The 15,387-nt window shown below is 43.0% G+C and overlaps 1 protein-coding gene across 3 annotated transcripts in view; it reads left to right on the top strand.

The window, feature by feature from the left end:
- LOC144807637 (uncharacterized) overlaps nt 1–4,272 on the top strand; it is an 83,531-nt gene extending 79,259 nt beyond the window's left edge. For all 3 annotated transcript variants that reach the window (XM_078673258.1, XM_078673259.1, XM_078673257.1), the window contains exon 2: nt 654–4,272. In XM_078673258.1, coding sequence (XP_078529384.1) covers nt 1,371–2,996 — 1,626 coding nt within the window. In that variant the 5' untranslated portion in view covers nt 654–1,370 and the 3' untranslated portion in view covers nt 2,997–4,272. The remainder of the gene's footprint in view (nt 1–653) is intronic.
- The last annotated feature ends 11,115 nt before the right edge of the window (nt 4,273–15,387 follow it).

A 15,387-nucleotide genomic window follows, 5' to 3' on the forward strand; every position in this document is an offset into this window, starting at 1 on the left:
AAAAGCGATAAAGAAGAAGGGGGAGATTTACTAAGAATTTCTGCTGTATTTGCGGCAGAAAAGTGGCACAAAATGGTGCAAAATCTTTTTTTCCTCATTAACTTTCCAGCGCTAAACTTGTTTAGCGCTGGAAATAACGTTAAAGTAATGTGACACTGCGCATAGCATTGTTTCGCATTACTTTGTGCCATGGGTGCCTGACCAGGGTGGTGCAAGGGCGCCCCGTGCAACCACAAAACTAGGTGCAAGGAGACTTTGCATGCGTGCTGCACTGTGCAACACGTATACAATATGGTAAAAGCTTTCCCTCGTGTCTAGGCATCGTAATTTGTACAGGAAGGGTGTCCTTCCTGTACAAAACCTATGCTGGACTCACACACGCTAGCGCTCTGTTGCTAAGGTGTGTGCATGGCGCAGGGCCGCTGTAATCAGTGCCGGCGCAAGGGAAAGGGAAGGAGAGAGCCATATCTTTGAAAATATGGTGCTCTCCTGCTCCCCCGTCGCACAGCGCAGCCTCTGGGGGGGACTGCGCTGCATTGCGTGGAGATTTGGTAAATCTCCCCTGAAATGTCTTTTACAACCAGTTAAACGTTGTGAATTCTCATTCCATTATGTTTCAATTTAGTAATTTTAAATATCTTTACATCCAACAGAAACAAGCCTTGAATGTATGAAATGACCATCAATAATGAAGCAAATACTGTAAATCTTCAAGAATAGCAGAAATAATGAGCTACAGTGTTCAAGAAAACATCAGCGCAGTCAGCGACAGAGGAGCCTGCACACAAACTGACAGATCCCGGATGAAGCATCAAGGGCAGTTCAGTGATTGCAAGAGGCTGAGCTGTGCACCTCCACACCACAAGACGAAGAAATGACCTTAGGAAAATTAAGGCAACACCAATAACAAACCGCGTCCTGTATAAACAAGTGTCCAACAGCAGCTTTGATCATCGGATCGGTATGATGTGATTACTGCAGTGCTCTGTTTTATAATATGATGATAAGCCATCATTCCATCCTCTAGGTGAATTGTAAACTCTTTCTGGCCAAACCACAGTAACCAGAGAAAAGCACAACAGAGCAGCGCCGGACAACTGACGGGTAAAGGAAAGAGGAGTTCTTCTACCTACAATACAACAGACTGTTCCAATTTGCACTGGGCAGAAGGAAGATACATCTTTACCTGCAAGCGTGCATAGCCATAATGCAATCTAAAGGCACAATCGCCTACAAAGACACCGTCTACCTATTCGGAGTGTGGCAAATGTTTGGTGGCTATTGACTTTTATTGTTAAAGCAGAAATCTATCATGCAAAATACTGCACACATATAAAGTGTGTGAGAAAAACAAGAGTGCTTTATCAGCCATGTTGGCCCATCAGGAAATACAGACATGGGATGTAGACAAATATAAACTTGACCCGCAGACACTAACCAAGAAAGAAGAATCATACACATGCAGCAAGAGCTTTAGTTTGTCATCACTACTCAAGCTTCATCAGCACACGTACACAGGAGAAAAACCATTCAAGTGCAGTGAATGTGTAAAGAGCTTTAGTAGGTTATCAGAACTACAAATACACCAGCGAACATATACATACCATTGCAGTGAATGTGCAAAGTGCTTTAGATACTTTTCGGTCCTCCAAACACATCAGCGAACACACACAGGGGAAAAGCCATTCAACTGCAGTGAATGTGGGAAGAGCTTTAGACGATTATCACACCTTCAAAGTCATCAACGAACACACACGGGGGAAAAACCCTATCATTGTAGTGAATGTGACAGAAGTTTCAGTTACAATTCAGCATTAAGGTCTCATCAGCGAACTCACACAGGAGAAAAACCATTCAAGTGCAGTGAATGTGTAAAGAGCTTTGGTCTGTTATCAGAACTACGAAGGCACCAGCGAAAACACACAGGGGAAAAGCCATTCGAGTGCAGTGAATGTGGGAAGAGATTTAGTCACCTGTCAAACCTACAAACACATCAGCGAACACACACAGGGGAAAAACCATTCAAGTGCAGTGAATGTGGGAAGAGCTTTAGTCGGTTATCACACCTTCAAGGACATCAGCAAACACACACTGGAGAAAAACCATTCAAGTGCAGTGAATGTGCAAAGTGCTTTAGTCAGTTATCAAGCCTTCAAATTCATCAGCAAACTCACACAGGAGAAAAACCATTCCAGTGCAATGATTGTGTAAAGAACTTTAGTCATTTAAGAAGCCTCCAAACACATCAGCGAATACACTCTGGGGAAAAACCATTCAAGTGCATTGAATGTCTAAAGAGCTTTAGTTATTTATTAGGCCTCCAAACACATCTGCGAACACACACTGGGGAAAAGCCATTTAAGTGCAGTGAATGTGCAAAGTGCTTTAGTCAGTTACCAGACCTAAAACGTCATCAGCGAACACACACAGGGGAAAAACCATTCAAGTGCAGCGAATGTGTAAAGAGCTTTAGTAGGTTATCACACCTTCAAAGTCATCTGCGAACACACACAGGAGAAAAGCCATACCATTGCACTGAATGTGTGAAGAGCTTTAGTCGACTAACAGGGCTACAAAGACATCAGCGAACACACACGGGGGAAGAGCCATTCAAGTGCAATGAATGTGGGAAGAGCTTTAGTCAATTATCAGAACTACAAAGTCATCAGCAAACACACACAGGGGAAAAGCCATTCAAGTGCAGTGAATGTGCAAAGTGCTTTAGACACTTATCAGTCCTCCAAACACATCAGCGAATACACACAGGGGAAAAGCCATTCAACTGCAGTGAATGTGGGAGGAGCTTTAGTCGATTATCATCCCTACAAATTCATCAGCGAACACACACAGGGGAAAAACCCTATCATTGTAGTGAATGTGACAGTAGTTTCAGTTACACTTCAGCATTAAGGTATCATCAGCGAACTCACACAGGAGAAAAACCATTCAAGTGCATTGAATGTGTAAAGAGCTTTATTCGGTTATCAGAACTATGAAGACACCAGAGAAAACACACAGGGGAAAAGCCATTCCCCTGGCTTTAGTCAGTTATCAAGCCTTCAACGTCCTCAGCGAGAACATACGGGGGGGAAAAGCCATTCAAGTGCACTGAATGTGTAAAGTGCTTTAGTAGGTTATCAAACCTTCAACGTCATCAGAAAACACACACAGGGGAAACGCCATTCATGTGCAGTGAATGTGCAAAGTGCTTTAGTCACTTATCAAGCCTTCAAAGTCATCAGCGAACACACACGGGGGAAAAAACATTAAAGTGCAGTGAATGTGCAAAGTGCTTTAGTCACCTGTCAAACCTACAAACTCATCAGCGAATACACACGGGGAAAACGATTCAAGTGCAGTGAATGTGTAAAAAGCTTTAGTAGGTTATTATACCTACGAAGACACCAGCGAACACACATAGGGGAAACACTATTCAAGTACAGTGAATTTGGAAAAAGCTTTAGTCACCTGTCAAACCTACAAATGCATCATCCAACACACTCAGGAGAAAAACTATTCAAGTGCAATGAATGTGCAAAGTGCTTTAGTCAGTTATCAAACCTTAAAAATATATTCGAACACACACGGGGGAAAAACCAAAGTGCAGTGAATGTGCAAAGTGTTTTAGTCACCTGTCAAACCTACAAACACATCAGCGAATACACACAGGGGAAAAACTATTCAAGTGCAATGAATGTGTAAAAAGCTTTAGTAGGTTATCATAACTGCTTCATTCTACTCCCTATAAAGTGTCGCACATTTGTAGTGTCACACATAAGGAGTACCCTAAAAACATCGAAATGTCTCCTACATTTACAGAAAAATTAGCAGCTATGCTATATTTAACTATTTAATTTTATAAAGCCAGTTTTACTAAGGCAGTGTCTAGATCACTGTGATGGTCTAGACACGCCTTAGAAACTCTTCAGCGCTCCTGAAGGGCCTCTGCCCGGTCACTAAAAAATGTCACATAATAATAGGGAGTCGCGGCCAACGATCAATAAGCCAAGGGAGCCATGGGTTGAAAAAGTTTGGGAACCACTGCTATAGACTGATGTCATGGAATAAACAGGGCACAAATAAGGAAAATAGTGAAAGAGCCCATTATCAAATGCAAATCACAATGACGTCACATGTAGTGACGTCACAAGAAGTGATGTCAGGCCCTTATAATAATGTTCATGTGAAATGTCGACAACCTGTTTTAAAAACAAGAAACATAAAATAATGTAAAAATAAGTTTTTGTTCTCAGTTTTTATACATCATGTGTTTTTCCCACTATCAGTTTTTAATTAAACTAGGAAAGGACTGAAAGTGTAAATATTTTTAAAGGGCTATGTGGAACTTGAAAATTACATTTTTAAACAATTTTCAGCAAATAAATAAAATGTGCTTTTAATTTGCGTTTGTTTCCTGATGTTCTTTATCCAGCCCCTAAGCCCCAACGTGTTTCACATTTACAGTGTATTAAGCAATAGAAGGGCTAATTTTGTCTAGTTCTTTGTTCCTCTCTTGCGCCACTCACACAAATAAATAAAGGGGACTCTGCTATTGGGACGGATAGTTGCAAACACTCTGAGGCCTGTGTCTGTAGATGCAAGAAACAAAGTAACAATTCCCATTCGCAAGCTAAGGAGCTAGGTGGAACTGGGACCCCATCAAACTGTGTCCACCCCCGACTTGTACCGTGCTGATAAAGCAATAGTGAATTTGTGTAATTTACGATGAATTGAAATGCGAGGAAGAGAAGAAGAGAGAGAGGTGCAGGATATATTAAATAAAATGAAAAAAATAGACACAAGACTTTACCCTGTTCTGTGTACAAGCATTTTACGTAAACAAGTTGTGCTGTGTGATGTGAACAGGCTGTCACCCCCCTTTCTATGTAAATGAGCTTCTGTAACCAGACACCCCAGGCTCCCATCTCTTCTAGCGCGGATGATAATGTGAGCACTGCAAGGTTATCACAAACAAGGGCTATATTAAGAAACAATCGGCTTCCAGGTCACACAGCTGTGGTTATGTAGTTCATTATTAGTTTTTTTTTTACATTTACTTTAATTTGCAGCAATTCTGGTTACTTTTTCTCAGTATTGCGCTTCAGGTCGCTCATAGCTCTCCATCAGTTAAACGTGAGGTTTGATGTAGGATTTGTTGTTAGTGTCCCTAGACCATGTCCCAATCCCGTTGTCCTTGATTTGTCGGCATGGGTTTTGTCCACACACTGGTCTAGGACAGGCCTTCTCAAAGTAGAAGGAGCTGTAATAGGAATAATAAATCCGACATATATGAAATTGTATGTAAACAAATATGTGCTTTTCAGTTATCAGGCACCACCAGACCCCCGTCTACACATGTAATTGAGCACCAGACTAAAGTGAATTCTCCCTATATAAATATGTGCCATCAGTAATCAGGCTGATGGTTCCGCTGATGCGCAAAACAAATACAATTTCTGGGACTGTACGCATTGGCCTAAATTTTTATTGCTGAAGTTTCACGCAGTTTCGCTGATGCGCACAGCTTATAAGGTTTGTGGATATTGCGCACTGTAGGCAGATCACTCAAGATCACCCTTAAGTAGTAACTAGGTCAAAACATAGTACATATATCAGGCAAAATGTCACTGCCCCTCCCTTCTTTTTGACATCTCCAGGAGTTTCTCCTCTAATGTGTAAGAAGGTTTTCACATATTATGCTCGTGTCTGTGGCACTTCCTTAAGTGCAGAGAGGAAAGCCTCATGGTTAATGCATTGGTTGGGCTTTGAGGGACAAGAATTCTTTGAACATTGAATAGTGACTCTGACACTCATAATGAATACGAGATCTGCATCAAAAAGTTAGACTTGCACTACCTCCCCAAAGTGAGTACTGTCCTTGAACGATATCACTTTGGGAGAAGAATGCAAAGGCAGGATAAGTCGGTGGAACAATACATAACTACCTTGCGCAAATTGGCTTCCACGTGCAATGTTAGTGCAGCTTTAGAGGATCGCTTAAGAGATCAGTTTATGTTAGGATGCGCCATAGACAAAACGAGAAACGCCCTGTGGCAAAAAGAAATGCCATCGCTTCAAGAAGTGCTGTACGGAGTTTGCTGGGAGAGAGGGAATCCTTTTTAACTACTGGATCCTTCCCATTCGTGTTGAATTATATGAAGTGCTGCCCCGGTTATTGCGTGTAGGTTGTTACAGTTGGGAGAATGATTTGGACGTTTCCAGGACGATTCTAAGCCACATGCAGTGATTTCAAGAAATACAGGATATGGGGCCGTCTTCCCGGTATTGAAAGCGCCAATTATTGGGTTGGTGCGTTGCCGCTTTGCCACTTATGCACAACGACCCTGACTGCATTCATATGCAGGTAAATGTGTAATCCTTGCCCAAAGTCCTGAAGAGGCCTAAATAGTTTATAGGCTGAAACGCGTTGACTGTTATTGTAATCTGACACCTAAAAAAACGTTGAAATAGAATTCGAAAAACTTGACGAGAGCCTTGAAAAATGAAGCATAAAGTATTTTCAGCTGCCTAGGCTCCATTATTGAATGTGGTGATCCAGATGAAGGAACTAAGGTCATATAACAAAATACCATGATTTCCTCGTTCAAATTGTTGGGCATTTGAACCATAAAAAGTGTTCTGGAGAAAGTTTTGTTATTTTGTTCATGCTTATGTTTGTCTGCACATTGTAAATATTGTGGAAAGATACATGCCAAATGTATATAAATGTGCATATATATATGTATAAAATGAAAAAAGTGGAATAAGTGAGAGAAAAATAATTTGTCCTTATAAAAAAGACTTGGTTTACTAAAAAAAGTTATGCAAACCACCTTTTTTTGTTTGTGTTGATTCATTGAAGAGTTCTGATAGCTACTAGATGAATAAAAATTAAGTGAAAATGGAGATTTAGTCAATAAGTAATTTAAAAAAGCAGAGCATAGATAATTTTTGGTATCGGTCCTAAATTAGGAAGTTTGTAAAAATAATACCATAGGCATCATTGTATTTAGTTTAGACCATAGCCAAAAGTCATGAGCATTCAAAAGCGTGTGTTGATATTATACGCAAAGACAGTTCAGGTGATAAAAAGGAGAACATTGATGTCAAAGTGCTAGTGGATAGATTCGTTAAACCCAAATCGAGCACCACTTCAAAGCCCTTTAAGACAAAGAATTTTCAGGGGAAGTGCTTCAGGTGTGGCAACTCTGGCCTTATGGCCAACTTTAACCCGTTGCGTGCGTCGGACGGCCCCCGGCCATCTGACGTCAGAGTGAGCATGTGCGGAGGATTGCCGGGGGCGTCCGAACCACGCCCACTCATTATTATGCCAGCACCTCAGCGAAATTCGTGCCGCAGTCAACAGGTAAAAGACTACCCAGGCTGGAAGGCCATGTGCAAAACTTGTGAGAGAAAAGGTCACATCTCAAAAAGCTGCAGAACGGGCAATGAGCATAAAAAAATAAGGGAAGTAGATCTATATTAAGAAGAATTGGAAGGAATCAATATTCTCCCGGTCACAGGGAATGCTAGTGATGGCCCTCAGGAGCTAGTTTTGATCAATGATGCTCCAGTGACTCGACTCTGGGGCCAAGATAACTCTAGTTACAAAAACATTTTATGAGCGTAATCTGCAGAGGTCTTTGCTGGTGAACTGGGTTTGTCTCAAAAACTATATACATTGGATAAAGGTCAAATCTATCACTGTTCCAAAAACAGTTAAGGTCAGGAATGCACCTCTGTAAGTAAGGGAGAGCATGAAAGTTGAATTAGACACTCTCTTAGACAAGTGCATCATTCAAGAAGTTAAAGCAATGGAGTGGGTCTCTCCTGTTGTTATGGCCCACAAAGCCAATGGGGAGGCCAGGCTCTGTGTCAGATCAAGGGAGCTCAACAAAGCAGTTATTGTTGATCATTACTCTTTACCCAACGTAACTAAAATGCTGTGTTCTCTTGAGGGGCAAGGCATTTTTCTTCCTTGCACCTGACCTCCGCCTATCACCAGGCCAGCCTTCACTCCTCTTCAGAACATTCAGAATATTCACTCCTCTTCCCAGGACCTAACCTCCTGTGTAACAACCGTTGGTACCTTTAGATTTCTAAGAATGCCTTTTGGACTGATTTTTGCAGCCTCATTTTTTCAGAGGGCGATGAAGGGCATGCTTGGAGGCCTTCAGGGTGTCAAGGTGTACCCAGATGATGTGCTCATCTTTGGTGTGGATCTTGAGCAGCATGACGGGGGGGGGTGAGGTCAGTATTGAAAAAGTTACGCAATGCTGACCTCACCCTTAGGAATGACCAGTGCAAATTTGATGTCAAAGAAATAGTATCTAGGGCATTTTGAGTCCGCTGCAGGCATCACATCCAAAGAGTCATTGGTAAGCACCTTTTGTAATTTGCGCACCCCATTGTACAAAGAAGAGTTTGTGAACTTTCTGGGCATAGCTGAATTTTATCACAAGTTTGTTCCTAACTTTGCAGGGAAAACCTCTTGTTTGAGGTCTCTCCTCCAGAAGGGAAGCACATTTGTTTGGTCCAAGTGCTGAGTGGAAGAGGTTGAGTTCATTAAGAAACATCTGAATGAAACACCTTTTCTAGGAAGTTTTGACCTCACAAAGGTATCTTATCTCATGACTGATGTCAGCTTGAAGGGGTTAGGAGCAGTTCTTTTGCAGAAGGTTGATGTGGAGGTTAAAACGATTCTTTTCTTCTCTAGGCCCTTGAGGGATGCTGAATGCAACTGTTCTGTTGTAGAGAAAGAAGCTCTGGGTGTTTTCTGGGCAGTGCGCAAGCTGAGAAAGGTTTTGTGGGGGAAAAGGTTCAGAATTCTTACTGACCACAAACCTCTCAAGGAGGTCTTTTCCACGAAAGGCATTGACTTTGTCTCCCGTAGGATACGGAAGTGCGTTGTGGCTCTACAGTTCTGGCAGACTGTCTGTCAAGACTCGGGGGTGAGGAGTGTGAAACGACAGATTATGTTGAGTGGTTTGGAGGTAAAGAACTGGAGGAAGGAATTAATGTGTGTGTGATTAGTGAAGGGTTGATTTCCGAGAGAGAGTGGAGGGAACAGCACAGAGTTAGACTTGCGGAAAGTCCTCACCATGATCACAGGTGGCTGGTGGGAGAAGGAGTGTGAAGAGGTCCTTGAAGGCTTTTGGCGAGTTAGGGAAGATCTGACGGTGGAGGATGGTCTCCTCATGCGCGGAAGTAAGTTGGTTGCACCCCTTGCATTAAGGGATACACTAGTAAAGACTGCTCACACCTCGCACATGGGCATTGTCATGACAAAGGAAAGGATTAAGTAAGCATATTGGTGGCCTGCCATGGATGTACCTGTAGAGAGGTTGGTGCGTGAATGTGCTGAATGTGAGTGATAGAGTTTCTAGAAGAGTTATTTGAACGTGAGGGTTTCCAGTTAACACTCTTGTCAGAGAATGGTGTTCAGTTCACGACCTTAGTCATGGAAGAGTTTCGGAGTTCCCGGGTGATCAAGCATAAGAAGGCATCCCTGTACCATTCACAAAGCAATGATGTGGTGGAAAGGTTTGTCAAGTTTGTTAAAGAGACTCTGCAACAAACTGTTGCCTGTGGTGAAAGTTGGGAGTTGGCCATGAGGAAGAAGGTTACAGAGTATAGTTCGTCCACTGGTGAAACTCCCTTTCGTTTATTTAAAGGAAGGGTCCCCAACATGGAGGTCACTCCATTGTGGCTAACGGCTGAAAGAACCTTAGTAGGTGGGTTTTAGAACTGGGGGTCTCTAGTTGGCAATGGCTTGCACCTTTGTCCAAAAAGGGACCCTTGCTTCTAGTCAGAGTAAGGGGGCTGCACTCCTAAAATAACCCCTGCTCAACCCTGTGGTAGCTTGGCACGAAATGAAATGAAATACCAGTATTTGTAAAGCACACAGCTACCTTCGAAGTGGTGTACCGGCTCTGGGGTCCTCTGGAAGATTAAGTGAGCTATTGCCCAGATTCACATGGTGCTGGGCTAACCTGCCGCCGGTGCCTGGGATCAAACCGTGAACCCCGTATTCTGGAGTTAGGCACCCTGGCAGCTGCACCACACTACTTCCACAGCAGGAAGGTTTATCTCAGAGGCAGTGTGTAAAGCATTTGTGAACACATACAGTTATACAGTGAAAAGAACTACAGATGGACAGGTTTTATAAAAATAAGTATTCTTTATATAGACTTAACACAAGACTCAAACAACAAACATCCACAATACCGTAATCAGCAATAAGATAGTAGAAGTAGCTCAAAAATAGGTTATTCACTAAAACGCAGTTTTTAGCAACAAATAATCCTAACTGGAGTTATCACAACGTCGAGGTCAAAGAAATCCCAAAGTACGGCGTTGACCGCGAGGTGCGCGGCTTTGGGTGTGGACTCAAAACAGACCCACAAAGAACAGTACCTTGGAAAAGCGAAAACAAAGACAGCTGATGGAGTCGAGGAGATGCAGCATAGTTGGCCCTGTGTGGCATTGGTTCCTTGCTTCGGAGGAGGGTCCTCGATGCTTGTGATGCTTGCGCAAAGCAAGGGAGGCTTTGGTTCCTTACCGGAGAGGAGGTGACATCACAATGGCGGCGAAACCACGGATCCGTACGATTTAACGATGTCGATGGGTTCTTGACCACCCATGTCGAGGATCGGCTCCACAATGATGTCAGCTTTGGAGTCGATGCTGCACAGCAGCTGGCGTTGGGCCTATGTCACAAAGTCGGAGCAGCGCTCAGGGCTTGTGGCAGGTTACGATGTCGCTCGCTGGTGTCTATGTGGCACCGTGGCCGGCGTCGGGTCTACGTTGTATGGCGTCGCTCACTGGCGTCGGTGATTCAATTTCCTTCTGTAGCAGCCAGAATAGCAAGTTCCAGATGCAGGTAAGCAGAAGGGGTGACGTCTTTGTATCCCTGATACTTCAGACAGGAGGCAAGCTCAAATTCAAGCCCTTGGAGATTTTCTGCAAGATGATGAAAGTTTCAATAAAAGTCTTTACTCCTTTCCTTGGCAATAAAGAAACCACTGCAGGCCATCCCCAACAAACAACACACTGGCAAAGGGGAAGTCAAAAACTCCTGCTGACTCTCTGGTTCTTCTCCTTGGCAAAAGGTCCATCTTGATTCCCAGAAGTGATCTAAAATTCTGGGGTCTGGGTTCCTCTTTTTATACACACAAATCCTTTGTCTCTGAAGAGTGTCTGTACCTAGTCCAAACCAGTTCTGGGTGCACCCTGCCCGTGTAAAACTTCTTCCTTTGTCCGTGTGGGCCATAGTCATCAAACGCACCACAGGAGGTGGAGCCAGCATTGTGGAAGGCAGGCACAGCCCTATTTAGGAACAGGTGCTACTCCTCCCACCACTCCCAATGCAGATAGGTCTATTCAGCCGTGTGCTGACTCACCCTGCCTCCTTGAGCCACCCCAGCCCCTGTCACTCACAAACCAGGCATGGAATACACAACATAGCAGAAGAAGGCTTGGATAGTTAGGCAAGAAAATACCTACTTTCCAAAAGTGGTATTTTCAAACACAGAATGTTAAAACCAACTTCACTAAAAGATGTATTTGATCATTCTGAGTTCAGGCATACTAAACTCAAATTTCTACCATGTTCTCTGAGTCAGTTAGGATTATAAAATATAATAATAAAACTTCCTATTCTGGCCTATGGAGAACAGTTAGCTTTGCAATAGTGAAAAACGAAAATGGTTAGGCCTGAGACACACTTTACAAGCTGCTTCTGCGGGTGGCGCAATCAGTGCTGCAAGCTCACCAGCAGCATTTGACTTACAGGCCCTGGGCACACGCAGTGCACTGTACTAGGGACTGACAAGTAAATCAAATAAGCCAATCATTGAGACACTAATCCATTACATCAATTTAACATAGGGAGCACTTTCACTGTGGCACTGAATAGCAGTGGCACAGTGCCCAAAGCATCTGACCAGCAAAAACATATCAAAAACAGAGGAGGCAACAGCGAGAAATGGAAGGGAGACTCACGCCAATGCTACCAGGTCTAACAGTGGGTAGTATTGAGGACTAGAAAGAGAGAAAGAGGTGATAAAAAAGAAAGATCTTGTATGATAAAAGGAGGGCTGTGAAGAGACCAGTGGTCAACGTGGGAGACTGGGTCAAGATCAAGTCTCCCAGTTCCAAATTCAGTCTTCCGTTTAAGGTTATCAAGGTTTTCAAAAATGCAATAAAGACGAGTGACTATAGAATTTGGAATTTAAGTTGAGTGGTCAAGTGTCAGGCTAGTGCCAGTTTTGATACTAGCACCGCAACTGGTGGTCCTGATTCGGGCTCTGAGGTGGAAGAGCCTGTTGCACGAGAAAGGGGATCTGGGCCACTTTGCTTGAAATGTATTCCCTAACATTTGCACAATTGTGTTTCTTAAAGTGAGCTCTTTTCCATTTCCCATGCACCCCAGTTTTCTCTTTGCCCAAAAAATCGCTTTGTTGAGTTCTTCAAAAATCATAACTGCATTCTCTATTATGTTCTTTGTATCCTTTGCATTCATAGTTAAGTTTCCTTTTATTTTCTTTAAGTTTAGAATGTGTAAGGGGGAGGAGATGTGATGTACTGTGTCATGATACTCTGGAATGTGGGGATGGTTGCTAGGCGGTGGGCTGGAATAGAGACATTTGCCAGTCGATCTTAGCATGATGATGGATGGGGTCTCTGTAGCTTTAATGCTTGAATAAATATTTCTTGACCTCCGTATGATCTACTGTGCTTTCTGGAGGGACACACTTCCACAGATGTCCATGTTAAATCTAGCAGTGCACAACCCACTGAGCATTCCTGCAGGTGTGGTACTTGGTGGCAAAGGTTTATTGTCAGCGGTTTATGCCATAACGCCTAAAACATTGATATTTACAGCACATTAAAAAAAAATCACTGGGCCCGATTCACAGAACTAACTTAAGACAAAATCCTAAACTTACTACTTTTGGTATTCACAGAAGTTAGGATTTTGTCTTAAAACAGACTTAAGACAGACTTAAGACAGACTTAAGTTAGGATTCTGACTCTGTCCAGTCCATAAGTTTCTCCAGATCGTCCATTGTGCCCTAGTGCCTTAAATATCGGAGTCGAGCCACACTCCAGTTTATGAGGGCAGATATATCAAAGGAAGACCACAGCTCCCAGAGAAAAATGGAAAATGGCAAAACCATCACTACAGTTGGTTTATGGTTTGCACCCACTTCCTTCGCTGCTGTTAGTAGTAGGTCTGCATATACGAAGCAACTGCCTGGCAAATCTCCTTACGATCAGTTTTATAACATAAGAAAAGTGCTGCACTGCAGCATCTCAGATTACGTGTTAGAAAAAGTGAACATAAGTAGTACCTTCGGATTTTAAGCAGCATATCTCACAGCAGCATCAAATGCATAAATGACTCAGGGCCCCGTTATGTATGGAGACACGTGTCCGGCCCACCTCCAGGGGCTTTACCCATAATTTAGTAAAGGCCGCACCTGAAGAGTTCCTAATCTGAACATGAGATATAAAGCCCTTTTCTCAGCAGGCAACAGCAGGTCCAAGAACGGTCCCCAGCGACGTTCACATTTTACTTTCAGGTAATTAGTCGCAAGGGTGCCTTTCCTGGCATCTTGCTTGCTTCACATGAATGGCCAATATTTCTTGTTAACCAGTTCTACGGTTGCCTTATTTATCAGTTCCAGATTATTCTATTGCTCTACCCTACAAGTGTATGTTAGAATGTGCTTAACGTGCCTGAACCAGGGTAAACTATTGTAATCCTGCATAGTTGCAGTTCCTGTAGCTCCATTCTATGTGAGGCAAGAGCCGGAGTCGACCACACTCGCACCCATTATCATACGGGATGAGATCCTCTGGTGAACCCCAGCTCAGCTGTTAATACTGTCATTGGGTGCCAGGACTCAGGATTAGTACATGTCACATGAAGATGTTTCCCAGTTTATGAAAGGCCTGAACTTTCGTAAAATCCCACAGTTCGCACCATAAGAGTAGGCCACCCGTGCATTTGTCTTGAATGTGTCAGTGCTAGTGATAGACCTGGCTCCTTGGCGTGAGTCTCCCTTCCACTTTTTACTGATGTGCCTCAGATGTTTTGCTGGTGTTAGCTGCTCAGGGCACTGCACCACGGCCAATCCGTGCCGCAGTGCAAGTGCTCCCAATGTAAAGTGTACTTATGATTGATTTCCATGATTGGCTCATTTGATTTACTAAATGAGAAAATAAGGGCCCCCTGACAATTAGAGTCTTCTAGGACAGGGAAAAACAATATGTGGGTATCTTCCTAGACAATTTACAATGCGATAGACAATAAAAGAATGTGTAGTACAGATAGTAGAACATTTCAAACTAACAAAAACATGTACGGGAAAATATTTTTATTATAGTTATTGAGATAGATACTTTACAAAAAAATACATTTAACATGTTTTTGTTAGTTTGAAATTTTCTACTATCTGTGCTACATATTCTTTTAATGTCTATCGCATTGTAAATTGTCTAGGAAGATACCCACATGTCATTGGATTTACTGTCAGTCCCCAGTAAAGTACACCAGGAGTGCCAGGGTTTGTGAATGCCAATACTGCTAGTGGGCCTGCAGCGCTGGTTGCGCCACTCACAGAAGCAGCCTTTTAAAATATGTCTAAGGATTGCCATTGCAGAACCTGTAGACTGAACACCTGTGAATTTATATGTTTATTTTTAATACCTATAGACCCATGTCATGCCAATTATCAAGACTACAAATGCATCAGCGAACACACACAGGGGAAAAGCCATTCAAGTGCAGTGAATGTGTCAAGAGCTTTAGTAGGTTGTCAGTACTACAAAGACACCAGCGAACACACACAGGGGAAAAACCATTCAAGTGCAGTGAATGTGGGAAGTGCTTTAGTCAGTTATCAAACCTCCAAAGACACCAGCGAACACACACAGGGGAAAAACCATTCAAGTGCAGTGAAAGTGGGAAGTGCTTTAGTCAGTTATCACACCTTCAAACACATCAGCGAACACACACAGGGGAAAAACCATTCAAGTGCAGTGAATGTGGGAAGTGCTTTAGTCAGTTATCACACCTTCAAACACATCAGCGAACACACACAGGGGAAAAACCATTCAAGTGCAGTGAATGTGGGAAGTGCTTTAGTCAGTTATCAAACCTCCAAAGTCATCAGCGAACACACACGGGGGGAAAACCATTCAAGTGCAGTGAATGTGGGAAGTGCTTTAGTCAGTTATCAAACCTCCAAAGTCATCAGCGAATACACCCAGGGGAAAAGCCATTCAAGTGCAGTGAATGTGTCAAGAGCTTTAGTAGGTTATCAGAACTACAAAGACACCAGCGAACACACACAGGGGAAAAACCATTCAAGTGCAGCG

The sequence above is a fragment of the Lissotriton helveticus genome, chromosome 1_2 (assembly GCF_964261635.1).
Source record: "Lissotriton helveticus chromosome 1_2, aLisHel1.1, whole genome shotgun sequence".
NCBI lineage: Eukaryota > Metazoa > Chordata > Amphibia > Caudata > Salamandridae > Lissotriton > Lissotriton helveticus.